This window comes from Diaporthe batatas, assembly GCF_019321695.1.
Source record: "Diaporthe batatas strain CRI 302-4 chromosome Unknown Contig00001, whole genome shotgun sequence".
NCBI lineage: Eukaryota > Fungi > Ascomycota > Sordariomycetes > Diaporthales > Diaporthaceae > Diaporthe > Diaporthe batatas.
The window spans coordinates 738811-752415 of NW_025408548.1; the positions used below are offsets into that span (position 1 = coordinate 738811).

Sequence of the window (13605 nt, forward strand, 5' to 3'; positions counted from 1 at the left end):
CACTATAGCCGGTCACCTGAAGGAGGGCAAACAGTTAATCACCCACGGCGTCGACCATCGCTGCGCACCCTTCACTGCCCAGTTTCATGCGTCGGGTCGCTCAGGTCTGGCCTTCCGATACCAACCCCATCAATCTCAACCCAGAGGCCTTGACGAATCTGCCATGTCAACAGAGCATCGTCTTCGGTCTCCTACTTCGTCTATGATATCTTAGCCTTCCCCTATCTCCATAGCACTCACCCCTACTCGTACATCATCTTTCTCAGAACCACGACAATCGGCATCATGGTGCGCGTAGCAATGTGCCCCGAGAACTCTGCCAACCAGCAGGGAATGCCTCAAGCAGTAAGCTCAATACCCACCTACCTACCGTCTTCGTTGACAAGAACATGCCCCTCACATAATCCTCCTCAGCAGCACAGGTTCCCCCTTCTCAGCCTCCCCGCCGAGATCCGCAACAACATCTACCGCGAGGCCCTCATAACCCCCGACATCGTCCGCTCCCTCGTGCCACCCGCCCTCCTCCAGACCAGCCGGGCCATACGCAACGAGGCATTGGCCATGTACTACACCCACAACGCCTTCGAGATCACGGTGAAGCGGGGCCCCGAGCACCGGTCGCACGACGCCCACGTGAGCGTCCCCATCGTCGACAAGTTCGCCCTGCAGCGCTTCTCCGCCATGTGGGCCGACTTCAACAACCACGGGTCGGACGTCCTGCGGTACGTCACGCGCATAACCCTCATCTACGAGCTATCCATGACCACCGGCTGCGGCTTCGGCCACGACCCCTACGACGGGCGCGTCGGCCTGCGGTTCCTCAGCGGCACGCGGGAGGAGGACCAGGACCCTTCCTACGGGGAGCCTGGCTTCGGCGCCGGCATGGACAATGACCGCGACGAGGACGAGAGCGACTCTGGCGGCAGCGGCTCGGACACCGACTCCGACGCCAGCGACGAGGAGTTCCGCGGACTGAATGCCGAGGAGGTCATGGAGCTCGATGCTGAGCTGGCCGATCTCAACATTCCCGACGACCCCTTCGCGAGGTTCCGCACCAACTGGCGGCTGCGCCCGGCCGACGACTTCGCCGAGGTTGGCGTCTTCGAGGTGGTCACGGGCGGAAACTTCAACAACTGGCAGAGCCGGACCGAGACGTACAACCTCCTGCGCGACCAGGTCGGCACATACTGTAAGTGAAGACACAAGTCCCAGAAGCCCATCCATGTTTCCCACCCCTTCCCCCTCCATAACACCGAAATCCAAAAAGCCCCCCTATCCCCCCCCCCCCCAAAAAAAAAAGAAAAAGTAAAACAAGGAAAAAAGGGAAAATACTGGAGAGCGCAACACCTAAGTAACTTTAACTAACCCCCCTCGCGCAGGCACAGACATAATCTGGCAGGTCTACCCCCTCAAGAGGCTCGCCAAGATGCTGCGGCGCTGCGCGATAGACTGCCCCCTCGCGGCGCAGAACATCGACTTCCTGTGCGACGAGTACCAGCACTGGATGGAAGAGGAGGAGCCGTACCGCCCCTTCCACAGCGGGGGCTTCTACGACCCTGATCGGCGCGTGAGAGCCCCCGAGGTCCTAGAGCCAGCACTTGAGATGCTGTAAGTGAGAGTCAGCTGGAGGGCGGAGATGTTGGATGATTGTAGCGAGGTCAAGCTGGCATTGGTCAGTCAGATATGCATAGTACGTCGCTGTATCCGGCCGTTTTATCCGAGGCTTGGACTGGAGTCCACGTCGACGATTTACTAGTACGGAGTAACCTTGGAAGGCTCACTGAGAGGAATGGCCTCATAAAGAAAGTATTCTTAGATAGACAACCAACTTTGTAACCCACGTAATGGCTTACTTCATTCAAGAGCGGAGCCCAAGTTGACATGTGATTTTGTCGACAATGATTGCGATGAAGTACAAGTACTCGTACCCACGCCAGTCAGGAATGTCTGGCATTGCAGTAAGCCACCAGCCTCCGAGGACGCATTCAAAGTAGCGGCGGGCGGCTTTTAACGCATCCATGGATCTGCCCGCAAGACCGACTGCCTGGACAACCAGTCGGAGACCTACCTGCTCAAGGGCGCCATCATCTAGGTACCGAGTGCTGAACTCCGACTTTCTCCCCCCTCGAGAAAGGCGGAAAATACCAGATCCTCCATCGCATCAGGCATGTAAATGAGCCCCCTAATCCCCAAGGTTCCAACGCCCATCCCGAGCTCTGCATATCCCGTCACAGGATCCACTCACCACTCACCATTCAAGCGGGCCCCTCGCCTTGCCAGAAATTGCCCACCGTTACATGCCAGCCAGCGTTTCCTAGAAGCAAGTTCCAAGGTAAGCTCAAAACAACAACAGCACCCGGCCGGACCACTGCCCGGTCCTAATAAGAACCACGGGTTGGCTGGCTGGCTGCCTCTGGGTTCGGGGGAAAGGGGGGGGGGAGTAGAACAGGCACAGTGACAACCCCCCACAACTCAGGAATCCAACGCACCAGCAAACAGCACACGCGGGCGCAGGACAAGTATAGAAGACCAGCAGCCACAATTGACTAGCTGTAATCGAATCCCACCTTTTATCTAGGCACCTACCTCCTTGTGTACGTACCAAACACCGCGCAGATACCCAGCTCCAATCAGTCCCACCACCCCCTCCCCCCGCACCCAAAACCATCCATCCTTCACTGACGAATCCATTACGGCCCAAGCCCACACGCTCACGCCCGCTCCCGACCCTGAGAAATGACGCCACCCAAGAAAATAAATCTATAGTTGATCCCAAAACCCCCAAGATTGGGTCAGATCAGATCGCATCGCACCACACCATACCATACCACACCTCGCTAAAGCCGCTCCGGGCTGGTCTGCCCAGAAGGACGCTCCATCCAGAAGCACACTCCCTCCCCAGGTGCTACTCAGCCCCCCAAAGCCACCCACCCATCCACACAACCACCACGTATACACCAACCCCAACCCCTCAAAACTCAGGCCCGCTGCTGCTACCAGCAAAATGCGGCATGGCATACTGTCCCAGGTCCATATCAAGGTGCTCCCAGTCCCACAGCGGCTCCAGGAACGTGCCCGCCAGCGCGTCGCCGGGGTTCATGCCCCCGCCCCCGACGAACTGCTGCTGATGGGACGGAGCAGCAGCGGATGATGGGCCAGCCGGGTGCTGTTGCTGCTGCTGTTGCGGCATCTGCTCCTGCGCAAGCGGGGTGAGGCCCGCGGTGAAATCATACGGCCACTCCGGCACCGCCGCCGGCATCATGGGGTGGTGAATCCCGCCGGGATCCGCGAGGGGCATCAGCGGGGCAGCCGTGTAGTGTGCCTGGGCATGGGGCTGGTATTGTTGTGGCATCTCGTATGGCGTTGCGCCGCCCAGTGACGGGGAGGGGATGCCCGGCGGCCCGTTGCCAAGACCGCCGCTGCTTAGCGTGTAGTCGCCGCCGGCGCCGCCAAAAGCCGTAGCCGTGGCGAGCTGTCCTTGGGGTGACGACGATGAAGGGCTGGTCTTTATCTTCTTGGCCGACGACGGCGCTGGCGAGCCGACGCCCAGGATCACCTTCTCGGCTTCGGTCAGGGGCAGGGTCGGGGTGAGCTTCCGCAGGAGCATGGCGGACAGCCGTGCGGACTCGGAGAGGTGGTTGATAGCGTCCAGTAGCTCCTGAGACGTGCGAAGTGCGCGGATGCACTGGCTCCGCTTGGGGAGATTGTTTTCGGTATCATGCACGATGGCGGAGCACAATACGGTGGCGGCGTCAAACATGAAGAATATGACGAAGAAGTACTTGAAGCCCGTGGGGTACAGGAGATCATAGAACTGCTCCGAGGCCCTCATCAGGTCGAGGCAGGTGTCGACGGCCTTGGCGCGCAGGTTGGGCCCCAGTGGTGGGCTCATCATCTCCGAGTCTGGCTTGGAAAGAAGGAAGGGTTTCAGAGGCGCGAGTAGGTACGCGTATGCGATGATGTTGATCTGGCAGCGCATAAATGGGATATTGGGATACTTCTGATCCCACCGAGTGTCGGGTCGATGGTCTCGAAGGGCAGCCGGGAATGTGCCCATCCACCTCTCGAGCTCGTCCTCAAGCTCAAGCGCCAGCTCGACGGAGTACTTGGCGCCCAGTGCTTGGAACAGGTGGGATGCATGCAGGCCCAGCTCGGCCTGTAGGGCCACAGACGATAGCGGATGGGGCACATTGGGGTCGGAGATGTTCTCGAGCCGACCGTCTGGTATTTCTAGCGTATGGTCGTCTTGGTCGATGAGCAGCGGTCGGGACAGCAGAGTTGACATTTGCCTGTACCAGTCAGCGGCGGTATTCTTCTGCGAGGATATGCACATGATTTACCAGTCCCAGGTCCAAAGAATGCACCACATTCGCTTGCGCAGCTCCCGCTCGAAGTTTGGCAGACCCTCGCTGGGTTTGTGCATATCTAAGTTGAAGGGCCTGTCAGCATCGATCCAAGAGAAGCTGCCGAAGACGTGGCCAGAAGTCTTCCGATTGAAGGCAGGCAGGCAGACGTACTTATTTCCTGCGCTGCGCGGACAGCGGCGCTGAGGGCATGCCAAGATTCGATCATACACGCCTCCCCTTTGTACCATTTGGCTGCGAGGAAGAGCTGCTGCACGTTGACAACACCGCCCTTGCCCTGAGGAATCGAGGCGCTCAGGTTCTGTGCAGCCTTATGGAAGCGGTCGGTCATTGTCTGCGCCTTCTCCCCGAGCTCGGCCTCGAGTCTTTGCAGCAGAGATGACTCGAGGTACTGGGTGGAAACGGCACAAACACGCAGCAAGAGACAGGTGAGCTCAGGGGTCAGCTTCTGACCGGCTGCCCTCGACTCCCACCACTTTGCACTCTGTCCTCGGAGCTGTTCTGGGAAGACCGGGTAGTACTGGAGGTTGGCAGTGTCTAGGTAGTTCTGGACCAGTACATCTTCCTTCTCCGTTAGTGGGCGAATCACGCTCTGATGGAACATTGCGTACCTGTATACGGCTTGGGTAATATGAACTTCAAGGCTGCCTCGATTTCCTCGGATTGACCGTCTTGGTTGTCATCTGTTTGACCATACGAGGACTGAAAGGGTCATTAAACAAGGCAGCAAGGGCGATGGCAGGTTCACGTACGTCTGCTGTTGACCTGGTAAGGGCAAAGACCTCATGGCTAGGCATGTAGCCTAGCTTGGCCAGCCCGTCCGAGAGGCCATGTTCGGGGTCGCTGGCTGATGCCGAAGTGTCGGACTCGAAGCTGCCTTCTTTCCTCTTCCTCGACAACCTGCGCAGGTGCTAAGTCAGAACACCGGCCTCGTATCCTGGTGGAGAGGGGGCGATCAAATGGAATTCTGCCATACTTTGCAGGAACAGCAAACGAGTCATCCTCCGGCGTTGCCACTTTCTTGGGTGCGAACTGGCATAGATGTGGCACCTTGCGGGCCTGGCAATGATTGCAAGGCCATTCGCGTGAGCACTAGTTGCGTGCGGTGTCAGCCGCTGCTGTCTAGATGACTTGGGATGTCCCCCATAACCGTTTACCTTCTGCTTTCGCCGCTGGCACTCGAGGCAGGACGTGGCGGAACGTCCGCTCTTCGGCTTGTCGACTGGGCTATTACCACTCATTTCCACGAAGCGGTTGACAAAGATGGCGTGACGTGATCTGGGAGGAAGAGGGCAACGGTGGCTTCTGGGGCCTCGTTGACGAGCAAGCAAGCACAGGAGGAACCCTGGGGAGGCCGTCTTCTATGGCGTCCGAGAGCAATTACATTTGAGGAGTGACTAAGCTGGGCGCTCGCCGTCGGAATTCCTTGGTGCGTTAGATCGAGTGGAGATCACGATGAATGGTAAGGGGTCCCCCGGCTGAGTAGCGTGGTGGTAGCGCAACGGCCTGAACCTTTGGTTCAGCCGCCAGAGGAGCTGCTTGGATGGAGCTCCTGCAAGCGCACCAGCTTCAGGGTCATTACCCGGAGCCACTCGAAACAATGTTTCTGATCTCTCATCGTTAATGTCTCAGCCCCAAATCTTTTGTCAACACTCGTTGCCTTCCGCCTATCACAGCTGGGAGCGGGCCAAGCAAGCTCAGCTCCGCTCTTGCATGTGGCCCATGTCCAATGGACGGCAATGACAAAGGCTAATTCTGAGGGAGCCCGGGGGGATAGCAGTATTGACGCTGCTGAAGAAACTTTTGTTGAGCCAATAGAGGTTGTAGATGGCCTCCCGTCGACGTGCCGTCCGCGGAGCTTGCTTATTAGCAGCCGACCTGGCAGAGGCGTCCTACAGGGATAGTGGCTGTCCCGGAGCAGGCACTCGGCGATGTGGCATGAGCCCAACATGGCTGTGGCTTGCTGAATGGCACACGCGGAAGCGCCGGGTTGATCAATAGCTGAGGCGGAGGGTTTCGCAGAGATGGTCTCGAAGTCTCGTGGTACATCAGAAACTCGGCAGCGTGATACAGTGTAAGGGAGCGTATGGGCAAGCATCGTCGCGGCAAAAGCAAGATGCATGGCGCCGGTCCTCCGGGGCTTCTCCGCCCTGGAAGCGATTGGACTCGTGGGTAAGACATGGCTCTAGGCTTCTGGAGACAGTGTTATTTGGAATTTGTCGGCCGAGGGTGGCACACGATGGGCTGGATGGTAAAGCGCGATCGCCTTAGGGAGCCGGTAGGGCGCTATGAACGACCATGAGGATCCCTGTAAGGACTGATGACGTTGGGGTATCGTGGGTATCTTGGAGCCGGTGGCCGCCAATGAACGGTTCGCAGGAACTACAGATCTGGCTGCTAGCTGGCAGTCTGCTGAGGGCTCCAATTGGGAAGGGAAGCTGACAAGCGAGGCTCGCGAATCTGGCCTTGTGCATTGCATGGGAAAGTCGCATCAGCGGCCATACCGATGCTAGGCTTGCCAGGGTCGCAGCCGGACCGACAAGCGTGAGGAAGTAAGTGCCCAGGACTCCAGGAGGCACCGCAGCGACGTCCCTCGTCGCCTCCAGTCCTCAGGAAGCATGAGATCACACGCACCCATGCGGTCTGTCTGTGTTGACGACAGACGCACAGCCAAGCAGTTCGTCTCAGCCAAGAGATTGATTGCGTTGGGCAGCCAGCCATCGAATGAACACCGTGCGCGAACCGTAGAAGAAGGACCCGAGGAGGCAGCCGTGGAATGGCCCAAAGAGGCAGCTGGAAATTAGTGGACGATGTCAAGAGTCAGGACGGTTCCATGGCGCCTGGCGCCCTGTCCCGGTCGGTCGGGCCCGGGTTGGTGGGGGAGCCGCCGCAGGCACGCAGGCACGCAGGATGGACCAGATGCAGCGTCGGTGAATCGAGCCGAGCAGCTGAGGGCCAGGATCGCTTGGCATAGAGTTCAGCTACTCGTGGCCAGAACTTGGAGGAAGCTGTGCCACCCAGCAGCATGCCAGTGGCAGACAGCTGCAACGTGCTTGGAGCATGGCATCGAGGGTTGTCCCCCTGGCTTGGGCGTCGAATTGGGCGTCGCAAAGATTGTTCGTGAGATGCTCGGCTGCTCGTGTGCTCCCAATGCTCGTGCTGCCAGTGGTGGTTGCGGAGGAGCTGTCAGGATATGTGCATTGCCCATCGCTGTTTCCTTCGCTTGAGCTGACCTTGGCTCATTGTAATCAAGACAGACCATGATTGAGTCGAGTCGAGTCGAATCGAGTCTTTGGGCCGTGACGCACCGGTCGGTCGGCCCGATGTTGCCATGGCCCCTTTCTTTTCTCTTGCTCCAACTCGCCGCCTTGAAGAGATGATGGAAAGGCCGGCTTGAGCAGGATTGCTGTGCAGGAAAACAAGTAGCTGAGGTTTTGTGGCAAAAGACGGTCAGAGAATCAATTGCTTCTCCCTTTTGTAGTGGTGGTGGTGGTGTCTGCAAGGTGGGATGCGGTTTTGGTGTGTGGTGTGGTGGTTTGAGGGGTGACGAGTAGCAGAGGCAGGACTGCGCCGCCCCACAAGAACTCTCTGTGTGGGGAAGGAGCAAGTCCCGTCGACTCTTTCCCAACGACAGCAGCAGCACAGCACAACATTATACGTTGTTCGTCGTTTCCAAAGCCTTGACCCTCTCGTCCAGCCCAGCACCCCAATCGCATGATTCCTCCCAGACACCAACGGAATCGTACGATCCGGCCCCAGATGCCTGTGCTTCCCACTGGGCCCTCTGACCGTTTCCCGATGACTTTCGGGCGGCACCAGAGACCAACAAGGCTCGCTGCCGCAAGACCAGGCTCTCGACCCGGCACGCCTTGACTGGCCATCGTCATGCGCAGAAGCGGTTCCGCAGTAGACCTAAGTTTAAAAATAAGAAAAAATCATCCTTGATGAGCCATGTGTTCTGTTCTGTCCCACGACCCATCCGCCTACACTTGCTCCCCCGGGCCGCCCCTCTGACAGCGGCAGCTAGCCCACCATGCACGCTACAATGAGTCCTTACTAGCATAGTTGACTTGAGCCAATGCCCCAACTCCCGATGGTTTTCGGCACCCTATGTATCAACTGCTACGGCCGTAGAAACAGGTCCAATTATCTTAAAAGGAAGGTTGCCCTGGGCAGGTCATGCGGCCTGTCTGTCACACATGGTTATCACATCCAACCAACTGGACTTTGGAGGCTCACTCGTGTGATTTGTCTGATGATCCCCATGTGCTGCATCTCATCAGTGTGTCCCCTTACTGAAGGCCTGAGACAATTCTAATGAACTTCCGGCCATCGCCAGAGCCCGATGGTTGTCCTGTCGTCATAGAAGTCCTACGTCAGCTCTGTCATAGGCCGCCATGTCTACTAGTGTATAAGTCACCGATGCCGTGATCTTTTCAAGATATATTACTCTCAAGGTCAGCCGCCTTGGTACAGGATTCGAGGGGCTTCCCTCTCGGTCTTGGAGAAACTGGGCCGGACCTGACCACAGCGATCATGACGACCTCGGGGGACTCGCGGACGGTATATTCCGCATTCATCCAGTTGACAGACCTGCAGCCCCGTCCTGAGTTTTGTACTGATCAGCATGGGCCGCTGAAGGGGCCGTACGCCTTCGGGATGTATCCGGATTAACAATCGCCATGCACCAGTTGACGCAGCCTCCTACGAGTAGTGCATCGCTACCAACCGCTGCAAGAGTTGTCAAGCGCACCTTGTGCCGACATAGTCAGTAAAATTTATCAGTGAGGCTCCGATCCATACAGGTGTTGTAAGCTATGGAAAAGAGCAACCCGTCCGGAGTTGGCCAGATACTTGGTAAGACGACCGTCGTGTTTCTTTAGGTGGTTCTTGAGATCACCTACTACTAGGCCGTGGTACTCGGATAATATGACATGGAGGAGATAATCGAGTTAAAACCATGCGAGGACGCAGACGAAGAGGTTCCAATACTGGTTGTATTATACCACTTAGCTATTATTCGATACACTTTCCTGAAGTGTATTCTGGTGACCACTTTAGCCGTATGAGTTGAAGAGTTGATCATGGACACCAGCTCCCGCAAAAAAAAAAAAAAAAAAAAAGAACTTCTCGTACAAACGGGACGGGAGATATCATGAAGCCCATGGATGCCCCTGATCCTGTTTGTTTCTCCTCCCGCCATACTTCGTACTCCGACCGGCGGTGCAAGTTGTAAGGATGCAGAGTTTTCGGCTTCTGTCCTTGGTTTGTCGAATGCCCCGGAAGTCTTTGATGCCCTCACGGGTGGATTCGGACACCACAAAGAGATTGTCTGGCGCGGGTTCGGCATGATTCACCGCGAGGCTTCATGGAGCCGACCATGCGCGGTGTCAACATCAAGACCCGGCTCAAGTGCTCTGCAGAGCATTGAGGTTGAGACTGGAGTCATCAATACTATCGGGGCGTGTGGCTATGCCGCGGCTGCCCCCACTGCGAGGTAATGTACCGCACTGCGGCTGTTCCTGGCGTCGTGCAATCTATCATTATCTATCCTTGTCTCCGTGGCGGGGGCTCTTGTGCTCTTCTTACCGCCTTCTTTGTGAGATTTCTCGAGGTCAACCACGCTATATCATTCTGAACGAAGGGTAGTCTTAGGACAATATGCACTATATGGACCAATGAGCCCGCAACTCTTTGTTTAAACTCTCTGCCCAGCAAAGAAGCGGCTTGATAACAATATACCCACCTAGATACACAAAAGGAACAAAAAGGACCGGTATTAGTTGGTGTTATAACGCTAAAGTCTGGTAAAGAGGCGGCATGTACTATGCTGTCATATTTCCCCGTGACAGACATTTTTCTATATAAGGAGGAGCTCTGGACCGAGGAAAGTGGAGGAAAAGATAACCACCCAACAACCACTCTCAAGCAGCACATTTCACACTGAATCTCCAAAGCAGCCCGACATTGAACAGCAGCGAAACCTGAGACTCATTCCACCGAAGAGAACATCACAATGGGCTTTTTTTTGCGAGACCTATCCTCGTGGCTGCGCTGGCGGCTTTTCGACTTCAGCATGTGGTGGAACGTCGACTTCTTTTTCTTGCGAGGAGATTGGATTCGGTGGTTCAAGCGGGACTTCCTGCGAAGCCTATACCAGTGGCTTGCCAGCTTCGACTATCTGACACACTTCTACATCGGACTTGTCAACTTCGAGTGCCCGCCACGCGTGTACAAATGGCTTGACCAGTTCAATTTCCTGCCATACATTTACTATTGGATTCTCACCTTCGAGTTCCCGAGACGCCTAAACATGTTTCTGACCAACTTCGATTATCGGACGCACATGTTCACCTTCGAGTTCCAGAAATGCCTAAACATGTTGCTGTCCACCCTCGATTATCGGACGCACATCTACATTCCGCTCTCCCTTCCGTCTTGGTCAGTTTCAATGGCTGGAATATTACCTACAGCCTTTGCTGGATGGCTTGCCAACTTCGAGCTACCCCCAGTCATGTACACGTGGATTTTCAACTTTCCAATTTTGGCATACGGGTACTGGTGGCTCGTCGACTTCGAGATCGCAAACCCATTCCGGCACCCCCTATGGTTTGCGGAGGACATTTACCTCATTATAACCTGGGCTGCAGAAGATTATCTGTGGTCTGCTCCTATTTTCTGGATCGGCCTGTTCGCTTACATCGTCAGCAGCATCAGGAGCAGCTACTCCGGGTACATCGCACTCGGTCCGGGCCGCCAACCTTCCAACGCCTGGGGCTGGCTCAAGACCAAGATCATCGAATTCATTGTCCTGGGGCTCTTCCGCGTCGACGTCTTGTCGAAGCCATACTGTGACCCGATCACGGCGACGTGGTCGGCGAAGCTAACCCTGCCCGAGCGCGGTTGGCCACCAGGGACACGGCCGGTCATCAAGGGCATCGACCCGCTCGCCCAGATGACCGGTGTCAACTCCTTCGCTATGAAAATTGTCGGGCGCCTATTTGTGTTTTACCAACAAAAAGCACCAGACTTGTGGGAGGCCCACTATCTAGCTGGGTCGAATGAATTCCCCAGGCTGAAGCGCTGGCTGGATACAACAGACGACGATGAAATATTCCTCGGCACCATGAGGGAGTGGGATGATCTCGTCGCAGAGGCCCGTCCCGATGGGTCTACGGTCATGTACCTGAATCCGCTCGACGCCGAAGAGGTTATCCGGAAGGGTTGGGGCCAGCGAAACCCTCTAGCTGTGATGCACGAGTCATTGCTCTATCGGTTCTTTTACCACAGGATATTGCGCAGAAGTACACCTCTTCACCACGGTTGCGTTATCGTGTATGCTCCGTTGGACGAGACAGAGGCGGAGGTTATACACAACCGAATCCTGCCCGCTGCAGCATTTTGGAAGGAGAAGTATCCAGATGAATGGTCTATCATGTAACGAGGAGTGTCTACTCCTGTTGTTGTTGACTTGAGCACATTCGATTAGAGAGACTAGGAATTTTTTAGCAGAATCTGGGACTTCAAGATGTATGTACAAATAAAACGCAATTGGGCCTGAAGAATTCCAAGGTTTAAATTAAATTGAGGTGAATTGCATGTCACATGCTAACGATACACGCTGCCCAGGCGTCCCTGTGATCTTGCCGCGGTAGCGGATTTGAGAAACGTAGAATACCAATATGGTAAGTGAAATAAAAAATGCACATTAAAAATCAGGCTCTTGCACAGCACCGGTCGACGACGACGCCATAATCCGAGTAGGGACCATGCCGTGAAAAGTGGCCAAGGGGTGCCTTGGCCAGCGAGCCAGCCTGAATTCATGACCAATGAAAGAAGACTGGGCTTGGTTGCGCAAGCCGAAACGTATTGCGAGGTGGCCGATGGAGTGGTTTCCAACACCCATATTAAACAGTAGGCACCAAACCCAGTCTATCTAGAAAATCGTCTTGCGGACAGCTACATATTCCAGCAGTGAGGAGCACATGTGCACACTTACACCCACCGCGTCACTACGCCACTCACCAGCCTGCGACAAGCCAAGTTCGGTGCCTGTGATGACCACAATGATCGTCGATGATGAGTCACCGTGATAATTTTGACCGTAGCATCGAGGACGCCGCGGTGAAAGTAGAGTCCATTGCGGATGAGGGTGAAGATTTCAATTCGAAGGGCCTCTGTCTAACGAGATGTGGTCCTCATTGATTCAGTTGGCGTCTTGTCCCTGCTGTTTCTGTCGTGGTTTTACCTATTTTCTTTATTATATCTGTATTATATATTGTAAATTTAATTATAATTTAGCAATTTGACCTCGTAAGTATTACCTATACTTAAGAGAATGGATATTCGCATAGGAAAAAACGGCTAGTATATAGGTACAATATTTCCTCCAGGGCTATAGCTAATCAGAGGGCTTTATTCAACCCCCCTAACTATATACACTACCTATATAAAGTGCTTTTTATACCCTCTATACAGACCTATTAATTTTTCTTCACCTATTAAATAAAACTCCCTTACTAGAAGCCCTCCTCACTAGAAGCTCTATATAAGGGCTTATAGGACTATCAACTAGTTAATATAGGTTGACTTAACTGTAGAGGACCTCATCGGCAATAAAGAAACCTAGGAGGATATTGTAGTACTTAGGGACTCACTAGAGCGCTCTAGGCGATAAAGAAAGAAGTAGTAAACTATTAGACTAAAAGTAATAATAGGAGGATTAGAAATTAAGGGCTAATAAGGATATATATAGTTAATAAGTGTAAATTTATGTTTTGTATAGTGAGTGGGTGGTGTAAATTAAGGTTGGCGTACCGAGGGGCATTTATACCTGTGTACTAGCTGTTTTTTCCTGTGTGAATATCCGTTCTCATACTTAATAGATTGAATGACTGGTAAAGTTGTGTATAGAAAATTTACATCAAGTGGGAAAACCTCGTGACATATCAGTCTATTACGCGCAAGAGCTTGTCCATGTCGGGCCAGGCTTTGGCACGCCTGATCTAATTCTGTCATCGATCCCAGCTCTCAGTCTCTCCAGATGTCGTCTTGACATTTCTCAGTACTTCTAGGAATTATACTTGATGACTTCTGATAATGTGGATATGGCAGATCGCCAATTGGTTCAGGGTTGTTCTTATGGTAATAAGACGCCAGTACTTGGCAAGTAATACTATCTGCATGCACTAGTCGGTTACGAGTGAGTAAGAGAGCGATCGGAAGAGAGTTAGCAGTACCG

General features: G+C 54.5%; 3 protein-coding genes across 3 annotated transcripts; 2 read left to right on the forward strand and 1 right to left on the reverse strand.

Moving 5' to 3' along the window:
- Positions 1 to 285: 285 nt before the first annotated feature.
- KVR01_000664 (uncharacterized protein) lies at positions 286 to 1612 on the forward strand (the record flags this gene model as incomplete). The annotated part of the gene is made up of 3 exons (XM_044790571.1): positions 286 to 345; positions 418 to 1189; positions 1380 to 1612. The coding sequence occupies 3 exons, from the start codon at positions 286 to 288 to the stop codon at positions 1610 to 1612; spliced, it is 1065 nt and encodes a 354-aa protein (XP_044650613.1).
- Positions 1613 to 2672: 1060 nt separating this feature from the next.
- On the reverse strand, positions 2673 to 6907 carry KVR01_001016 (uncharacterized protein). Its single transcript, XM_044792564.1, has 7 exons — positions 5522 to 6907; positions 5341 to 5456; positions 5117 to 5264; positions 4976 to 5066; positions 4518 to 4925; positions 4341 to 4425; positions 2673 to 4289 (listed from the first exon to the last, which is right to left on the reverse strand). The coding sequence occupies exons 1-7, from the start codon at positions 5603 to 5605 to the stop codon at positions 2972 to 2974; spliced, it is 2250 nt and encodes a 749-aa protein (XP_044650965.1). The 5' UTR covers positions 5606 to 6907; the 3' UTR covers positions 2673 to 2971.
- A 3473-nt stretch (positions 6908 to 10380) lies between these two features.
- KVR01_000619 (uncharacterized protein) lies at positions 10381 to 11805 on the forward strand (the record flags this gene model as incomplete). Its single annotated transcript, XM_044790687.1, has 1 exon — positions 10381 to 11805. The coding sequence occupies one exon, from the start codon at positions 10381 to 10383 to the stop codon at positions 11803 to 11805; it is 1425 nt and encodes a 474-aa protein (XP_044650568.1).
- Positions 11806 to 13605: the final 1800 nt, after the last annotated feature.

Coding starts and splice junctions, on each gene's coding strand:
- KVR01_001016 (XM_044792564.1), bottom strand. CDS start 5,605: ATGAGTGGTAATAGCCCAGTCGACAAGCCGAAGAGCGGACGTTCCGCC. Junction 5,265..5,340: donor TCGTTTGCTGTTCCTGCAAA/GTATGGCAGAAT, acceptor GCACCTGCGCAG/GTTGTCGAGGAAGAGGAAAG. Junction 4,926..4,975: donor ATTACCCAAGCCGTATACAG/GTACGCAATGTT, acceptor CGGAGAAGGAAG/ATGTACTGGTCCAGAACTAC.